Consider the following 19,778-nt stretch of genomic DNA (forward strand, 5'->3'; position numbering starts at 1 on the left):
GTAATTGTTGATTAAACATATTTATCAAAATGTACAACACTATGTTTGGATGTATGAATTGGGCCTTGGAATTGACCATATAGAATTTGGAAACCTCAATTCCAGTGTTTGGGTTTTCCCTCGGTTTTCCCTGGAATTGGGAGGGGTTTCCCTCGGTTTTCCCTGGGCTCCCGCGTACCGCTTCGAACAGAGCGCATATAGACACAGTCGATCGAGGGAGCGCGGGAGGAGAGCAGAGACGAGACCCGGCGATTCCAGCGGCGGCGACGCAGGTACTCCCCTCCCCACCTTCCTCCTCCCTGGCCCTTCTCCTCCGAGTCAATGTCCTCCCTCGGCCGTCCCTCCCCTCCAACCCTAGGTCGACGACGGGAGCAGAACGGCGGTGGGGGCGGAACTACGGCGGCGGCTAACAGGTAGGCCGAGGTTGGCCACCTCCGCATGCATCTCCCCAAGCCGGCCTCTCCCAGGCCCTCCTCTTCCCCTTCGATTCCTTCTGAATCCTCCCCTTCTAGCTGCAGCCCAAAACTTCAATCTTTTTGGGGCTAATGGTTAGATCTGTTTAAATTGCAGAATTTCCTGGAGAAGTGGTATCACGCGAGGCCGATTGGAGGTATGATCTTCATGTTTTCTTTTTAGATCTGGCATATGATTTTGTTGCTCTGAGTTTGCTGTTTGTGTACTGTGATGGTGTTGCTTCTTGTTCTGAAATTTAGTGTCCATCTACACTGAAAATTAGTGTCCATCTACACTCTGAAATCTAGTGTCCATATATAGTTTGAGAAATTAATTCACATTTTGCTGTTTGTGTACTGTGATGGTGTTGCTTCTTGTTCTGAAATTTAGTGTCCATCTATACTCTGAAAATTAGTGTCCATCTATACTCTGAAAATTAGTGTCCATATATAGTTTGAGAAATTAAGCACCCTTAGTTTGTACATCCAAACATGATTTGGAATTGGATCCCACCCTTTGATTCCAACAAGCAATACCATGCACATCCAAACAATAGCTTTAGAATTGGAGGCCAATTCCAATACCACACAGATTTGGAATTCCCATCTCAATTCAATTCCTCTCTTCAATACCTACATCCAAACAATGCATTTACATTTTCTGAGAAGGATAATGTCTCTATCACTGGAGGGCTATACCACCCTCGCATCCACCATTCCTCATTGCTTTTTGATTCGGTCTAGTTGGTTGCCTAGTAGTTCATTAGTTCGTCCATAGGTGGTAGATGACTCACACAAGTGCATGATTAATTTACTGCAAACGATTGGATAGAATGTGATTAACATTCATTTATCGTGGATGTCTCGCCATTTCCTGTGACTGCTTGCATTGAATGTCATTAACATCCATTTATCGTGAATGCCGTAAATGTGATTAACATTCATTTATCGTGGATGCCTCATCCATTACTGTGATTGCTTGCATTGAATGTGATTAACATAACTAATAAGTATGCTCTATGATTCACGGCCAACTGGTTAAAGCTCGCTCTACCTGACAACACGGCAATCTAGTACCAACTTTTTTTATGGTGGCTTGAATGTGTCAATTAGTCTCAACGCAATAAAGTACTTGCCGATGAATACATTTTCTAGACTCCAAGAAACTACTTGCCGGTGAATACATTTTCTAGTCTCCAAGATGGATCTCACAGTGAAAAAAAGGGTGATACTTGTTGGGAGTTGTACATTCAATTATACATATTTATTTATTAAGCATGGTTCGCTAGTTTATTTCTTTTAGAAACTCTAGAAAAAAGAGGGTTGCCCTTCTCGGGCAGGTGCCCTATGAGCTCCTGCGCATGACATGTGTGTTATCCAAACCAATTGTGTGCTTGACACATGTTGCACGCAACTGGGCTTGGGTGGGTAAATGAAAACACTTCTCAACTATTTTTTTCATTGAGTGTCTAGGTTTTTTTTTGGGAAACAATAGATCAATGATCTACTGCAAATATATTAAAATAATGTCAAAATATGTACAATCTGATAATGGGAAATTATCAGTCAATCTATCTAAAATTAGCAATCCAGTTAGCAAACTGGCTATATTTCTTTCTCCTAGCTCTATGAAAGACTAGGTTAAGCTCATCTTTGAAAATTTGGTTGCATCTATAAAGGGATGGCCTGATATTCTTGAAGATATAATCATCTCTCACCTTCCAGATACTCCAGCATACCAGAGTGGTAATCTCCATATGAAAAGGGACCATAAGGTGCTCTTTCAGTGCTTGAATATTCTGATGAACATTCATATGAGGTACAAACTGGGGGCAAATGTATCTCCAACAAGTTAATGAGAATGGGCACCGAAAGAATAGATGATCCCTGGACTCACTCTGTGCTCCCTGACAGAGAATGCATGCATAGGAAGGTAGAAAGAAATTCTTCTGCTGAAGCATAGCTCTAGTGTTAAGCCTGTTAATAAGCAAGAGCCAGATGAAAACTTTGTGTTTGAGCTGGCAGCAGGAATTCCAAATCCACATGAATGTACAAGGGATGTCAATGTGATCCACAAAGAGATCATAGGCGGCAGTAGTGCTATAACCTTTAGGCATGGTTCTAATGTCCCAGATGTCATGTTGATGATCAACATTAATCAGATGGACAAGCTGAGTCATGTCCTGGAACTGGAGGTAGGCATCAGTAGACAGAGGCAGTGCAAACAGTGATGGAAGATCATTGCATTCAGAGATATCAGCCACAATCATGCTCTGATCAAAGGGCAAAAGAAAAGAGTTGTGGCCACTGCAGCTCCTAGATATTATCTGACCACTTATCTTTCCAGAAACGAACAGATGTACCACTGTGAATAATGCATCTAGCATTTCTCTTATAAAAGTCCATCAGTTTAAGTGAGTCTTTCCACCAGAATGAGGTATTCATAGGAGTAGCCCTATGGCGGGATAATGCAGCTCCAGACCAGGTGTACCCAAGGAAGATCAGCATGGTTACGAAACTTGTGAACATTTTTCATGATAAGCTTTATTCTGGCCAGCCAGGTTCTTAATGCCAAGTCATCCCTCATATTTTGGTCTACAAACCATTTCCCAAGCAGCTAGGGGAGGTTTTTTTTTTTGGTGATGTCCTGCCCCCTCCATAAGCCGTGGCGTCTGTATTTATCAATCTGGTTAATCACACCAATAGGCAGAGTGAATGTACTCATATAAAAAGTGGGCAAGGATGATAAGACCGAATTAACCAACTGAAGCCTACCCCATAAGAAAGCATGCTAGAGAAGCATGATAATCTTTTCTCAACTCTTTGAATCATAGGCAGGAAATCTTCAATCTTAGGTTTTGTGTTACCCATTGGCAATCCAAGATATGTGAAAGGCAGAGAGCCAATTTGGCAGCCAAATGAATTTGCTAATTCTTGAGCTCTGTCAGCTTGAATGTTAATGGGATTGAGTGTCTAAGTTACAGACCACTTTCACCAATGCATTTGATGGACATCCTCAAAGTTAGATCCTATATTGTGTGTCCAAGTGTTGTGACTTTTCTCATGTACGTCTTGCAAATATCCTTGTTTTCGTACACGTCTGATTTTCTTTTATGTTACTATGTTGCCCAATCTAATTCGATCCAAGAAAAGTTCATCTACGTCTTCTTTATGGTAAACGTAAAAACCTAATATCTCCTCAGAATACTCTACGTGACCTGTCGTGATTCCATCGTTGACTACCGTGTTCTTTATCCATTGTTTGTCCTCCACCCTTCCAATATTTAGAAATTTAAAATATAGAAAACAAATACTCCCTCCGTTCGTAAATATAAAAATGTTGATTAGAGACCTTCATGGCTGTGTCACCGCCTCAGCCTGGAACCAGGTTACGGATTGCCCGAGTGCAGAGGTGGCAGAGGCGATCGCTTGCCTTGAGGGAACCAAGCTCGTCAGGTCCCTCTCCAATCTCCCAGCCATTGTTGAAAATGACTGTGTTTCTGTGATCAATGCTATAAACAGCCTGGAGTCGAATCGCTCACAACTCTGCGGCATTATAGAAGCTATCAAATTGTTTCAAGAACTTTGACCCGGGTATCACTTTCCGGAAGATCAACAGGACCGACAACGAGGTGGCTCATGGCCTTGCTAATTGGGCTCGTAGTGTGTTGTGTAGTGGTGTTTTGCAGGTGACCTGTTTATGCATGATTGTAACCAAAACTTTATTTCCTGCTAATACACAACCCACTTTAAAAAAAAAGGTGTTCTAAATCAAATTTCTTCAAGTTTGACCAAGTTTATAGAAAAATATATTAATATTTACAATAAAAGAAATATACAAGGAGGATATAGATCATGACTGATTTAATAAAACTAATTCAAAGTTATAGATTTTGGTTATTTTTCATAAATTTGATCAATTTTTAATTTTCTTGACTTTGAACAAACCTAGAAGATGTTATATTGAGACATAACATTGTGCCATTGACTGTAAACCTGTGATCCTCGCCACAAATTCCATCCTGCTTGCCCCTGTTCATCTCCCGACCCCTCACCCCGCACCCGCTGGCCCGAGTCCAGCCCGTGCTCAACGACCCAAGTCTCCAAGTTTCCCAAAGAAATAATGAAGTCCTCAAAAAGACCGAGCGAGTTATCGACGACTCGACGCCTGGTCCACACGCCGACCCTGCCGTGGGCCGCCGGCCGCCTCTCGCCCCTCCCCGTGCTCCCCTAGCGCCGCTTGTTGCTGCCTGCTCACATCGGCTCTCCGCACCTCCCCGCGCTCCCCTGGCCACTCCACGCCGCATCTCGCTTGGACTACAGTCTCCAGGCTCCGGCTCCAGCCCACGCGGGACACACAGGCAGGCGCCGGTGGATCCCCATCCTCGCTGGATCGGCAAGGTATGCAACATTGGACCCCCTCATCCTACCCCTTGTTCCCGGTGCGCACATGTTAAAATGTGATTTTCTCCTAGAAGACGATCAACAAGGTAACAGGTCCATCTGTTCTCTGATAAGATGCGATCTCCACGACCACGTGCTAAGTATTCCTCTGGTTTTGTACGCCGGTTGAATTGTCCTGTTCCAATGATGCATATTGAATCATGGGGAGATTGGCCAGGGGACACCGTTATTTTGTGGTCTTTGCCCGAACACACTGCCCGATTGTGGATTTGCCCAGTACCATTACAATTTTTGGGTCATTTGCTGAAACACACCGCCCGTCCAAAAAAGAAAAGTCTTGTGAAATTACAATATCTGCATCTGCAGGCGGGCTTAGATCTGACCCTCGCTCTTTGCCTTTTTGTTGTTCTGGTTCAATTAAGCCTCCAAGTGGTGCATCTTATTTAGTTGGGATCCCGATCAGGTTCATCATATCTTTGTTCATGTGATGGTCAAGAACAAATTTCGGCAAATATTCTTGGCACACGAGACTTGAATTTGATTGATCTAAAAAGTTCACTAAAATGTGCCACACAGATTGAACACTTTAGATCAATAAATCAATCAACTGCTGCACCTAATTAACAATAATTGATCTACTTGCATCTATGTTACAGATCTAAAGTATCATAATTACTCAATCTACCTAGCCAAAAAAAATCACGTATGAGTATGGTCAAGTGAGGATAGAATGTGGACGGCGCCGCCGCCGTGTCTTCATCTTGCAGTACAGGATGTGCTGCTGGAGGAACCTGAACACGGTGACGCTCACCGCCGGGTTGTAATGGAAGAAGAGAAGGGATTAAGGCTGTAATTTCACAAGACTTTTCTTTTTTAGACGGGCGGTGTGTTTCAGCAAATGCCCTGAAAATTGTAATGGTACTGGGCAAATCCACAATCGGACAGTGTGTTTGGGCCAAGACCGCAAACTAACAGTGTCCCTTGGCCAATTTTCCCTTGAATCATCGATGCATTTTTGGTATACGCATACATTGTTGGGCGCCTGGTTGGGCGTGATATGCGCCTATGTTCTATCTGCGTGTTATATGAATTCTGCTTTTGAGGTGACACCCCAGTAAGTACCATGCCAAATTCTACAATTATTCATATCCGGTACTATCTGCACCTACGCCATATTCAAGGAAAAAATAAGGTGAAAGCAAATATGGCATAAGAGAGATCTGACAAATATGGCATAAGAGATAGCAGTATCTGACTGTGTTCACTCTGATTGCACCCATATTCATGATTCTGGCCCAAAAAGAAGTTTCAGGACTCCATGTGCCGACTCTCAAGCCAAGCAGTCGATGTGATAGCATGATCTGGTCCCACAGACTGCGAACAAAAGAGGGGCATGGACATTAAGAGTTTTTTGTGCTGTGATGCCTGATTGCTATGCGGAAATAAATTCTATGGGACATGGCCTTACAGAGGCAATTTTTAGTGAAACTGGAATGAAAGATTAATGAAATTTGTTTTTTCACTGAAATTTCACTCCGGTTTCACAATCGAAATGAAATATTAATAAAATTTGAAAATCTTGGTGAAACTGAAGTGAAATCTTAATGAAAACAGAATGAAATTTGAAAATCACTAAATTTGGGGAGGGGTCTCATGGAAGCCCTGTGAGGCCTGTAGAATTTTTTTTCTTGCTATGCCCTTCTCAATTTTGTAGTATAACCCTCGCAATTGTTTTTGTAGTATAACCCTCGCAAAAAAAAATCTAGTATAACCATCGCAATTTTTTAACAGAAAAAAAACAAGGGGAAAACTGAAATCTCTATCCCTTTCCATCTCTCTCTCTCTCTCACAAGAGCATTACTATTTGCTGAAGGAATCAAGGAATACAGTAAGGTGTCTATCCATGGGATCGTCGTCGGGGGAGGAGGAGGGCACCAACAAGTGGGTGCCGCCGAGCCAGCGACCGGAGCTAGCGGATGTGGTGCCAGTAGGGCAGGATGACGGTCCCTGCCCTGTGGTCTCCATTTCCTACCGTGACGACTTCCGTGAGGTCATGGACTACTTCCGTGCCCTCTACTCTGCCGGCGAGCGGAGCCCCCGTGCTCTCCACTTCACTGCTGAGGCCATTCACTTCAACCCTGGCAACTACACTGTAAGTCTGTTAATAATCTCTCTTTTCTTAGTTTTAGTCAAGCTGATGAAATTTATTTTGGGATGGCAACGTGGAATTTTACCATGGAGTTTCAATTGTTTGGTAATACTCGGTTTGTTAAGTAAAAAGTATAACTGTGATGCTGGGGTTGAGGTTAACTGGATATGATGGAAATTGGAAACAGTCTCTGATCCAGTACAATTCCAGTCCTTAATTATGATACATGAGGCTTCGAATTAGTAAAGGAGCAATAGTTCTTGTATATGGTCGAGCTTATGCGGAGGGCCATTGTAACACTCCAGCCACCCCGGGCCCGTAGCAGTTATTCCTGGCAGCTCTGTAGGCTCTATACTGGCCCCACAGACCAACACAAGTCTTCCCCGCGCACTTTGTTCTCACTCGTGTGCACCCAGGTAAACTCTCTAGGAGGTCACCCATCCCAATATTGCTCCCGGCCAAGCATGCTTAACCAAGAGGTTCTATCGAGATGAGCTTCTGGAAAAGAAGATGCATCTTGTTAATATGGATAGTCTATCAATCCTATTAAGCTTGGGCCAGGATGTCACAGCGATCCAGCTATGGGCATGTAGCATTGTCTTAGAGAAAACGGTGGAGCTGAATTTAGAAAGAAGATTCTGACTAAATGTTTAGCCATTTGAGTCTTGCAGCTCCTGATATAGTTTAGGATAGAAAGGGGAATGTGATTAGAGTTTTATTTCGATCAGAAAGGCTCAATCTGTATACTTTGCCGTGGTTTTGTAGCTAGTGCAGCGGATTTTCTTTTTAAGTTCTGATGCTGGTCAATCCTCTTTTTTGTTAACTCCATGTACTGTTTTGGTTTGATAGGTGTGGCATTTCAGGCGTCTTGTTCTGGAGGCACTGGATACTGATTTACTGCAGGAAATGAATTTTGTTGACCAAATTGCTGAAAGTAATCCAAAAAATTACCAAGTCTGGTGAGTCCCATGTCCATGTAATGAACTTATATTACATTTAGTGTTTGACAAGAAACTGATGTCCTATTTGGTGGCTGTGGAGTTTTGCATGAGTTATCAGCTATGTTCCACTGTACGGGGATAGGCAAAATGGTACTCCCTCTCCATTTTATAAGGGGATGAATTGTTGTGTGTATACCAAGTTAGTGTTTTGAAGAGAATTAGTTAGATGCTTTCTCATGCATGGTAATAGGCGTTCTTGGTGCATGCAAATCGGAAAAACGGCAAAAAAATCATCCGCCCTATAAAATGGAAAGGAGGGAGTAGTATTCCAAAAAGAAAAGTTGTTTGGGGTTATCGCGAGCATAACTAGCTAGCCTTGCTGCTTTGCATAGATACCATTCCTCCCTTGTCCCTTCACTTGCCAAATCAACAAGCAGCAAGTAAGCAAGGCATTAATGTCAACATTCAACAGAGCAAGAAGCATCGGCACACAACAAGCAGCTATGGGGGAGGGGAGAGCCAGAGAGGTATTGAGTGCAAAGATGGAGAAGACAAGGGTTGGATGGAGGCATGTGGTGACCTCCGTCATGTAAGATCCAGACAGCAGTGACCATCCAACTTCTCCTGGCACCTCAGAGAGAAGGCATTGGGCAGAGGAGGGCAGCAGGCCAGGGTATCTTCTCCTCTAAGTTTATTGCTCCATAGTTTTTATACCTATCCATCAAACTGGGCTTAAAATGGTTTATGGATAGAGTTTTTACTGGCCCACTGTACATCCCCCAGTATCCCAGAATATCTGCATTGTATCCCAAATTCCCAAATTATTTTAATAAAAAAGTAGAGAGTTGGGGATAAATGTATCCCCATATCAGATTCATGGGGCATATTGTTTTTAAGGGATAATATGTGAGGGCTATCGGGCATATGTGGTATGGCTGTTTGCTGTCGCATTGCTGCAAGAGAGGTTTCCTGCATTATATTATTAGCTTTTCATGATTCAAACTTTATACCTCTTTCTTTATTGGAAAGTTCCAACTAACCATCCAGGGATGGCTTTCCCCCTCAGGCATCACAAGAGATGGCTTGCTGAGAAATTAGGGCCAGATGCTGCAAATAGTGAACATGAATTTACAAGGAAGATGCTTGCTATTGATGCTAAAAATTATCATGCTTGGTCCCATAGGCAGGTATGCAATATCTCCTCTCGATGTTCAGCACAAGTTTGCTGTTGATGTCCTTTAAGCTCGTTACTTCGTCGTAGTATACTTTACTAAGAAAGGCCATGTAGTGTCGAGAGAATCTAGGTTGTAATAATGAAATTGCTTTGCTATAATGGATGCAGTGGGTTCTTCAAGCATTGGGTGGATGGGAGAGTGAACTGCAGTACTGCAACCAGCTGCTTGAGGAAGATGTCTTCAATAATTCAGCTTGGAATCAGGTCATTTGCTTGTCCTTCTTTGGATCTGCTTTTGTGCAATATGCTATTTCAGTCTTAGATTCCTTGCTATCATCTTGAGTTTCATTGATCATCCTGCCTTGATTTTGTCATACCATCCTGCCTCATGAGTGCCCTTATCTGCTAACAAACTAAAATCAGTTCAGCTTGCACTGAAGTATGTTAAATGTCTTTTTGCAACAGAGATACCTTGTAATAACAAGTTCACCACTTCTTGGGGGCCTTGTGGCAATGCGTGACTCAGAAGTGGATTACACAGTTGAGGCTATTATGGCGAACCCACGGAACGAAAGCCCCTGGAGATACCTAAAAGGTTTATATAAGGGTGATAATTACTTGCCGGTGGCTGATCGCCGCATTTCTGATGTTTGCCTAAAGGTCCTGAAAGATGATTCGACCTGCATATTTGCTTTGAGCTTGCTGGTCGATCTTCTTCGCATGGGCTTGCAGCCTTCAGATGAACTTAAAGGAACTATAGAATCAATGGAAAACTGTGATCCTGAAACGTCGCATGTTGATCTTGCAACTGCTGTCTGCTCAATCCTGCAGAAATGCGATCCCCTGCGGATAAGCTATTGGTCATGGTACAGAACCACTCTTTCTTAGACATCTGAAAAGTTCAGACGAAAACAGTTCCACACGATTAGTGTGATGCAAACTCAATTTAAGGGGTGGACAGAGTGCATGAAAAACCTTTCATGTGATCATGCGCGGGGCAACATATGTACCAATTTTACCTTTTATGATGTACTGCGATAGGTACATGTTGCTAGCATAAAACTGATGTGCCAATCATGTGTTCAACAGTTCTTTTTTCTTCTTCTTAATTCAGGTTTCCTTTTTTTTTGACAGCATAATTCAGGTTCCCTTTGTTTCGAAGACTTACATCTTGCTTCTTATTTCAACTATTAGTTAGTACTTCGATCCATAAAAGTGTCGCTCATTTAGTATAAATTTTTTACTAAATGGACGATCCTTTTTATGAATCGGAGGAATACATTGTTAACTGAGGAAATTTGACAAACTCGTCGGGAAGGGCGGCGGCGGCCTCGTACGGTGGATGGGGGTGGGCGGGAGGCGTCGATGGTCTCGTGCGGTGACGGCTGCCCTTCCCTGCCTGTAGAGACAAAACGGTTCGATCAAATCAATATTAATCGGTCTACGGTGTACCCCCAAAAACAGTATTTGCGTCCAGATAATTCTGACACGTGGATCCAGACAGAAAATGTGGCCTATAACTAATAATAAGAAAATGCTATTTCATCGAGGAAAGAAAACGAAAGCTGTGCATTGGAGGCAAAATACAAAGAAATGTGTTTTGCCAAATTTCTCTAAACTAAGCTCCGCCTATGCGGTGTAGTAAAGTGTAAATCCCATAATGCTTAAGAGCATCTTCAGTAGGTTTCCTAAAATGGTTGTTAATTGTTAAAAACTGATACCATTTCCTAAAAGAAGATAAAACCGCTCTATTTTATTTCCTATTTTCTCTCTCCTCTTCCCCAGATTTAGGAATCGATGTCTTGTTTCCTAAAAGCAAATAAGCTCACGCGAAGCCAACGACCATGACACGGAAATTTTCCCTCCTCCTTGACCGGCTTTTTTCTTTGGGAAAAAAACAGAAACTAATATGTTCTCTTTCTTGCAATGGAGAGAATACAAAGGAGATATCAAATTGGTCTAGTTTCTCTCACCAACTAATCCCCTGACCCTCCTCCCCTTCTCCTCCTCGGTCCTCCTTGAACCCTCCACCTTCAATGATTTTTTCCCTTATGGTTGGCCTCGTCACCCTATAGACTTTAGTAACGCTCCCTCTTGTCTCCTGCAACTACACATTAGCATATAACGTCTCTAACTTGATCATTCAATATGTGAACTCGAGGTGGCAGATTTTCGATTCGTAAGCATTTGCAACCATACACGTCAACCTACCCGGTTGTCTCTGATTTCCACAACATTCATACCGCTCCTGGCAACTCTTTACAACACGAATCACAAATTCACCATAAAGGTTGAAGGTATGGCATGGTGTTCTCTAGTGGTAGCAAACTCGAAGGATGCACTCTCACATGAAAATCTTACATTGCAAAATCTTAAAGTTCCATTTTAAGTCTTGTCATTTTGGGTTGCTTCTTCTGAAATGCATTCCTAGCTAGATTCAGTAGTTTGGAGGTTAGACGTGGATTGAGGGCCTCGACCGGGGTAACAAGTGCGACCTCCTAGGGGACAACAAAAATTTAGGGCCCATACTATATTGTTCTCTCATTGGTGTTCGTCCACAGGGTGGACGAACTACCGCACACGTCGCGGCCCTTCTTTTCCCTCTCTCTCTCTCTCTCCTTGCTTCGACCGCCCCTTCCTCTCCGCCGCCGAACCCGCCTCTTTACTCTCATCGCTAAGGTTTTGTTAAAATTGATAATCGCTAAGGTTTTGTGTCAAATATTGTGGGCGTGTTAAGTTGGTAGTCGTACATTTCTAATTTATTATGTTAACAGTGTGGTATGACATGCTCTTCATGGTGGATAAAATCGTCCGCTGTGAAGTGTGGCGAACAAATCGCATGCCCAAAGTTCTGCCAAATTTTGGCAAGTTATTTCTATATGAGTTCCACATTTCTAGTACTCGTCATTGTTATGTGAGTTGTTTCTAGTAAACAAACAAGTGATCTAGTAATTTCTATATGAGTTATTTCTATATGAGTTTTCAAGGTCCAAATTGATCACTTGTTTGTTTACTCATGTGCCGTTGTTATGTGTTGGTTAGGCTTAATTAGTGTCATGGTTTGATGGATGGTTACCTAAGATATATATATACATATACATATATATATATATATATATGCACCCCTATAGGCACTGCCGTAGGTCACCTCTGGCCATTACAATTACTTGTCAAGTAATGAATAGATCTGCAGCTAGCAATAACCAGAACTGTCAAATGTTAACTGATTGACTATCATCTTCTCTCTTAATAGCTCTAACACATTGTTTCGAACACATTTTTACTGGTCCTTTTCCTTGATCTTTTTAGGAATGTTCGATGCTCGTGTACGTCTCGTAGGCCCAGATTTTGACTTCAGCACCAATGGTTGCCGTCATATGACCCCGCATAGGGCGAGGTGCTCTCCAGCAGCCAGTATGATATTTGAGCTTCAGAAGAAGGCAGAGGAAGACAAAGAACAGGACATACCTGACAAAGAGTTGCCTAATTAAACTCCTGAAATCGGCTGAAAAAAGGGGTAGCCAGTACAACATTGAATCAAACTTCCCGAGAAACATAATTGTCTTGTTGCTTGTCTAGCTATTTTACCCTCCCTTCCTCTCTCCAAAAAAAAAGAGAAGCTATTTTACCCTCCCTGAGGTTGCTCCTCATGGTATTTTTGTACTTTCACTGTTTATTAATATATATTGTGATACACCCTGATCATCATTCAAATATTCCATGACGATAAAGCTGTGGTGTCAATTATGTGATCTCAGGCTCTGTACACCCCCAATTGGTTTCTGCACACCGACTAGCATGGGAAAAAAAAAGCATGGGCTGGCTAGTGCTCTCTCCGAATTTTTGGAAAACTAGGCTCTCAACAAAAACCCGTCATTTTATCTAGCATCTGCGTTTCAGATGCTCCATTTGTAGTTCTGGTATGTGAAAAATGTCAGGCAGGTATGAACAGTACTGTACAGCGCAATTCTCACGCCTGAACAACTTGTTTATGTCGCCGGAGGGCAAAGATTATCAGGACACATAATGGATGGAGTAAAACAAGAACAGAAATACAGAATGCCTTGTAGAACATGGCCAAAGCATGATCCTCAGGAATGTTGTCAGTGGCAAGTGAACCTGCCTGAACATCATCTACAAGACTGCAATCAGATGCCATCTTTCATCACCAATCTTTCACAGAAAAGCAACAACATGATGTAATATACTATTTTCGAATTTCTGAATCACTGGCCTCGATGTGAAATTTTGAAGTGTGAACAGGTACTGTGTTGTGCAATTCTCATGCATGAACTAACTATAACAGTTCATGCCACCCAAGGGCAAAGTGGAGAAAAACAAGAACAGAATGCTGTGAAGAACATATAAAACAGGGCCAAAAGCATGATCCTCAGGAATGCTGTCGATGGCAAATGAACCTGCTTGAACATCTACAAGACCACAATCAAATGCCAGAGGCTAGTTCTTTCACCAACAATTTTTCCGCAAAAAAGCAACAACATGATGCAACCTACAATTTTCAAATTTCTGAATCACTGGCAGGTTCCACACCAGGAGCAACAAAATATTACAAAGTCCCTGACCTAGTTCATATATGGTTCTCCAAGCATTATTACCTTAAAGAAATAGACGCATACAAAAATGACTACGCAATACCTGTTGTAATCTGTCTTATATATGCTGCATCAAGGTATTGTGGATGTCACCTTGTCAAAGCCTAATTCACTCATGGGAAGCTCTTTACTTTTGAATTGATCGGTGAATGCTTTCAAAGCATTTTGGTTAACTAATCTGGTATGATAAAAATGCAACAGGACCAGCAAATTTTAGAGTTCTACAATCTAAAGCTACCATTCTTCAAGTGCAAATGTATGAAACTCCGAATTCATTTACCTAGCATGTTTATGTTACTCCAATAGTCGAATACTACTATATTGCTCCTACAAACTTCCCCGTTCTTCCTAGTATTCAATATTTCTGTTTGATCTCTCACCCTAAGAACACCCACCTTAAATCCTCGGCCACTCAACAAATCCATGATTTTGACGAAATACAATAAGTATCATCATGCTAGTTCTAAATTGTAGCCACATTTGCACTGATAGTAGCTAGAAACATTGGAATTGGCTGCATTTTTCACCCAGATGCTGACTATTACTGCAACGATTCAGAATGGACAGCAGTTCACAGCATCAGCATGAAACTATGCAAGCATTATAAGTCTATGAGAAAGAATGTGCATGGATATGTTGGGCTTCAACCAACAATTCATCAAATGTACAAAAGAAAACAAATAACAAACAGGGGTAATTGCAAGGGATTCCACATTACATAATCCACATTCAAAGGAAACAAGAGTTTGAGAAACAGCTCTAAGTTTTGCCCGTCAAATCATTATTCTTTTATCAAATCCGTACCATAAAAAGGGACGCCGCACATCACAGGAGCTGTTGGAAGGAAGGCTCGCGGCTTCAGAGGCCGCACATTTCCGCCTTGCCTTGCCTTGCACCGCAGAGGGAGGGTGCATTACGGGATGTCCCACGGCTTGGGCTCGGGGAGGGCAACGACCATCCCCTGGTGCTCCTGCGAGAGCACGACCTGGCAGCCGAGCCGCGCGTGCTTGTTCAGCTCCCGGTTCCGGGACGCGCGCGTGAGGACGTAGCGCTCCTCGTAGGAGGCCGGTGGCAGCTTCTCGAGCCACTCCTGCGCGATGTGGACCTCGCACTCGGCGGAGCACGCGTCAATGTCGTCCAGGCGGTGGGAGGCCGGCTCGATGAGCCCCGCGTTGGAGAGCGCGCGGAGGAGGGTCTGCCCGGACAGGCCGACGACCTCACGGCGCCCGCCGTCCAGGTCGATGGCGAGGACGCGCACGATGCGGTCGGCGACCTTGGCGGAAGCGGCGGCAGGAGCGGGGGCGGCGGCGGCGGCCGGGGATATGGCACAGAAGGGGCGGGCGAGGGAGGGGGAGAGGTGGAGCGGGAGGCGGCGCAGTGCACGCGCCGCGATCGCCATCGCTGGCTAGGGTTCAGGTGGGAGATCTGAGGAGACAGGGGGTGGAGGGACTTGTTGGGGAGAGGACAGAGGAGGTTAGGGGCGGAGGGGTACATTACATGTGTCGCTGAAGACCGGGCCTCGCGGGCTTTGGGTACTCATTTTGTGTCACATGAAAAAATATTAGAAATAACAAATAAATTCCCCCAAAAAAAATATTACAGTAACAAAATTTTAAAAATCAAAAATATTAATATTTCACTTCGATTTCACTATATTTTAGAAACTAGGGAGGGGACCGAATGGAAGAATATATTTTTCTTTTCCACGACGATGTGACCTTGTGAATCAAAGATTTTCTTTATAAATGTTCATTATTAATGTTAGTTTACTAATGTTCTTTTGGTTAAAATAAAAGTTTAAAGTTATTGATAGAAACCATCTTATTTAAGATATATTTTTCCTGTTTGTACCTAAGTTTCATATATGTCAAGATCAATTCTACCAATCACATCATGAATACATGGTTCTGTTTTGTGAAACGATAAGTCACATGTCATTGTCACTATCTTGCATTGCTCATTGTGTTCCATAGTATAACATTTCAATAGTTTTACCGTCCACTCCATAACTCAACGACTTCTATATTATTTTGATTGGATTTCGTCGTGGTAGAGGGATGCATAGGGCCAAATTGATGTGTTGTTCAAGAAAATAGAGAAATACTCCTCAATTGAGGCATGGTCCAAACCTCCTCTACCACTGTAATAATGCTCATAGTGGATTCTAGACCGCAAAACCCCAAAACCTTGCTCAAATCAACATAAAAGATCTCGCTATGTACATTCCCTACACGTGAAAACTTGTGGTGTTAGAATTGTGCAGAGCACAGAGGTCATATGAGCAATTGGGGCGGAGTCAAAGCCAGCCAGAGGGGGACAAAAAAGCGAGAGAGAAAGGGGATGATAAAAAATGACTGTAATGAATCTAAAATTACCATCCACATGATTCAACCGAACGAGAAAGGGCATGATCCACTCAAAATAGTTGAAATTGTCTTCACCGTGAACCGTCGCATGCTACATAAATCTCGATCGTCATTTTCTAAATTCAATGACTCGCTCTACGCTTCTCTAACCATGGACCAGGTCCACTCCACGCTAGCCCCGAAATATCATGGGGAAGGTGACGCTCAAGGATTAAGCGGTGCAAATATATCGTGTCGTGCTAGAAGAACATGAGCTGAAGTTCACTTATAATATTTGCATACCATATTCCCCTCTTCAAATTGATGTGTTTTAAGGGCATGCGTAAAGGCTGACTCTTAACCAACTATTATTTGAAATTCAATGATATGGAGAAAAGAGATATGAGAGAGAGAAGCAAAAATCGACTAAGGGTGAGTTTGTGAAAGGGCATTTCTCTCCTTAGTTTGGTGGTGATGAAAACATGTTGTGTATCTAATCGTATGTCAAGTATTTCAGTTTTTATAAAGAAGTTGGCACAAGACGATAAGTGGACCCTCAAGATGCTAAGAAGCGTAACAGTGTTAGCGGCTTTTTCGATTTGATTTGAGTCGTAGGACATCCGTACTATTAACAGTGAATCGACAAGGGAAGGTAATGGGTGAAATAATTTCATGTACACATCTACACAAATTTCACCCATAAAAAACCTACCCCAAAAAGTGAGAGAGAAGGAAACAAAATTCAGCATGTTGTGTTCTGCCTGCAGTCCAGGTGGCAGAAGTTCCGGCCCAACTTCCGGGCACTCTCTGTTAGGACCAGTGGAATATAACTTCCAATAATTAAGTTCTGACTCCTGATCCGAAGTTCCGGCATGTCACTGCGCAGTGCATAACAGCTCGTTTTTGGAGACCCTATATAAATACCCCTTCGTCCCCAACGGGTCTTTTGCCCGAGCTTTAGCCAAGAACAGCCCCTCTCTCTCCTCAAGAACACAAGAACTTCATTTCCCTCGATCTACCTCCATATTTGATCCCTCAAGCCAATACTTTGAGATTTGGAGGAGCAAATCGAGATTTAGGGTTTCACAAGGTCAAAAAGTTGATTCCCCTTGTTTTCTTTGTGGATGTCGTTTCTCTTGGGTCGTTGGGAACCCTAGACGGAAGCGGTTGCCTTGATCTCTCCCTTGGTGTTGAGGAGCTTGGGGATTGGATTGGGAGCCTCCAATTAAGTTGTGGAGTTAGTCCCGGTCAAGTTTGTAAGGGTTCGGTTTTTACCTTCAAGGAAGCCATTAGTGAAGCTCACCTCACCTTTGTGATGTTGTGAGAGGAGAATAGAGTGAGCCTTTGTAGCGCCTTTACCTTTGTGGTAGAGCACTCCTCCAAACGGAGACGTACACCTATCCCAAAAGGTAGAACTCCGGTCAAATCTCCGTCTCCCGTGTGGTATCATTTTTACCTCTTTACATTCTTGCAAGTCATATTGTTTATCTTGTTGCTTCGGCTATCGCTTGGGCTATTGCATTTCATACTAGAGTTGCATTCACTTTGGAGAATTTACTAAGCCCTAGGATTAAGTGTTTGTATCTTTCAAGAAAAGAAAAAGAAAAACTTAAAATTTGTTAGTCGCCTATTCACACACACACACACCCCTGTAGTCGACCATTACCTCTCTTGTCTGAATGAGGGTTACTCATACCAGACTTGCAAACAAGGTGACAAAGGTAAAGTCCCTTGCATTACCGCAGGTGTGCAGGGAGCACGCTGACAGCCTACATCCCTCGTGCAAAATCCTTTGGCGCAGCCCTGGCAGCCACCTGAGGTGAACTGGATTAAACTGAATGTAGATGCAACCTTTGGTAGCAACACTGGTATCTCTTTTGTTAGTGCCATTGCCCGTAACCACAAATGTGGGACTATTCTTTTATGTGTTGTTTCTTTGCAGGAGAATCGAAATGCTTAAGAAGCTGAAGCGAAAGCCTGGGTTGTTGGCCTTCGGCTCTTGGGCAACGTCTTGCAAGCTCCGGTGGTTGTGGAGTCAGATAATGTTGTTGTTGTGAACGTGACCAAAACAAATGGCAACTATCTCGGAAGAATTTGGCACATCTAAGAGGAAGTGAAGCACATGAAGTCCCTTTTTCAGGACTTTGTGGTGAGGAAAATTAGGAGAGAGAGCAACAAACTAGGCCATGGCCTAGGTGGTTTGCATGGCTAGATTTCACAATGTAAATGAGTCCTGGACTCCTGGTATGGGGATCTGCCAAGAGCCCAAGAAGACAAGGATTTTTTTTTTGAGGGTGGTAGGTGGAGGAGGGAGGAAAAGGTTTTATGCTAGGGTGATTGTGTACATGGGCTTGATAGTCCTAGGCATAAAACAGGCCATGCGGGGTTTCAAGCCAGTCGGTACCATCCGGTAGCAAAACCCCAAGCCTGAGCTCGAGATGGCCTAGCACGGCCCGAAGCAAAAAAAAATTCCTTTTAGCTATTAAAAAACATTAAAATAATCATTTCAGGATAAAATATGATTTTTATACCTATCTTTCTGTTTATAACCTTTTCAGGCTTTTAGGCTAGGCTTAAGGCGGGCCTGGGCCCGAGGCACCAGGCTCCAGGCCGGGTCGCCCTTGCCTGAGTGTAGGCTCGAGGAGGGCTCCGTAAATCCTGATATAATCGTACGGCATGCATGCGCATTCTATGTAAGGCAACCGACTAGGATGGCGACAATTGATAATAGCAAGTCTAGATGGAAGCCTGGTCGGTGCTCCACCACTTGCCATGAAAAAATACCGCAAAGATGTGTCTGAGATGCTACGAGATTTTTACTACTCCTATGTATTTGGCAGGCCATGAAAAAAGATACTACTACAAAGATGTTGCATACTTAAAGAAAATTGTGTGTGTGCACGATTTTTTTTTCCGGTCAACCAGACTGATGCCTCGAGTTGGTCTAGAATTTTCTACCATTACAACCAAATGAGCCACGAGGGCATCACCAACAATCCTAGCTAGTCCGCCTCAGCCATTTGACGTTGTGAAACAAAAAACGAGAAGCGGGAGGAAGTAAACTTTTTTTGCGTGAGAAACGACCCAAACGCTAATGCCTACTCTCTCCGTTCACAAATAACTGTACTTTTAGGTTTGTTGTAAGTTAAAGATATCAAAGTTTGATCAACTTTTTTGAAAAACCTATATATCTACATTTATGACCCCAAATTAGCATCATTAGATCTGTTTTGAAATGTAATTTCATGATATACCGATTTGATTTCATATGTGTTGTCACTTTTTTTTTAAGAAAGTTGACCAAAGTTAAAAGTAGTTTGATTTAAGACAAACTAGACGTACACTTATTCGTGGACGGAGGAAGTAAGAACAAGTAATGACAATTTCGCTTACTGGAGGCTTGTTGTTACCTAATGGTGCGGCCCACCTGAATTCTCCAGATCACTTGCGCATGAAAGCCTCCTCTCCTCAGTTCAGTTGTTCTGCACTCAATAATGCACACAAGGTAGGCACAAAGGCCAAAATTCTGAAGTTAAGCGTTGATCCAAACATACATACGTGTTGTTTAATAAACGGTTTAAGAAACATGTCGTTGAAGAGCTTGTTTCTTTATCTCGGATTTTATGTTCTCTCTCCTTTTGGTATCGACCTAAGCAATATATTCTTGACGATGATACTCTAAGAAACATCATTCCATTCC

General features: G+C 42.9%; 2 protein-coding genes across 6 annotated transcripts; one reads left to right on the forward strand and one right to left on the reverse strand.

The window, feature by feature from the left end:
- Positions 1-15: 15 nt before the first annotated feature.
- On the forward strand, positions 16-10,287 carry LOC100830567 (protein farnesyltransferase/geranylgeranyltransferase type-1 subunit alpha). 5 transcript variants are annotated; one of them, XM_014902722.2, is made up of 7 exons: positions 16-272; positions 571-610; positions 6,738-7,008; positions 7,855-7,964; positions 9,013-9,133; positions 9,289-9,384; positions 9,586-10,287. In XM_014902722.2, the coding sequence occupies exons 1-7, from the start codon at positions 50-52 to the stop codon at positions 10,006-10,008; spliced, it is 1,284 nt and encodes a 427-aa protein (XP_014758208.1). In that variant the 5' UTR covers positions 16-49; the 3' UTR covers positions 10,009-10,287. The 5 variants fall into 5 exon arrangements, with proteins under 5 accessions (XP_014758208.1, XP_003578436.1, XP_014758209.1 ...); XM_003578388.4 differs by having other exon boundaries at positions 177-272; positions 6,730-7,008; positions 9,586-10,276; XM_014902723.2 differs by lacking the exon at positions 16-272 and adding an exon at positions 307-413 and having other exon boundaries at positions 6,730-7,008.
- Positions 10,288-14,314: 4,027 nt separating this feature from the next.
- On the reverse strand, positions 14,315-15,215 carry LOC100830876 (rhodocoxin). Its single transcript, XM_003578389.4, has one exon. It carries the CDS (start codon positions 15,130-15,132, stop codon positions 14,647-14,649), a length of 486 nt encoding a protein of 161 aa, XP_003578437.1. The 5' UTR covers positions 15,133-15,215; the 3' UTR covers positions 14,315-14,646.
- Positions 15,216-19,778: the final 4,563 nt, after the last annotated feature.

This window comes from Brachypodium distachyon, chromosome 4 (genome assembly GCF_000005505.3).
Source record: "Brachypodium distachyon strain Bd21 chromosome 4, Brachypodium_distachyon_v3.0, whole genome shotgun sequence".
Taxonomy (NCBI): domain Eukaryota; kingdom Viridiplantae; phylum Streptophyta; class Magnoliopsida; order Poales; family Poaceae; genus Brachypodium; species Brachypodium distachyon.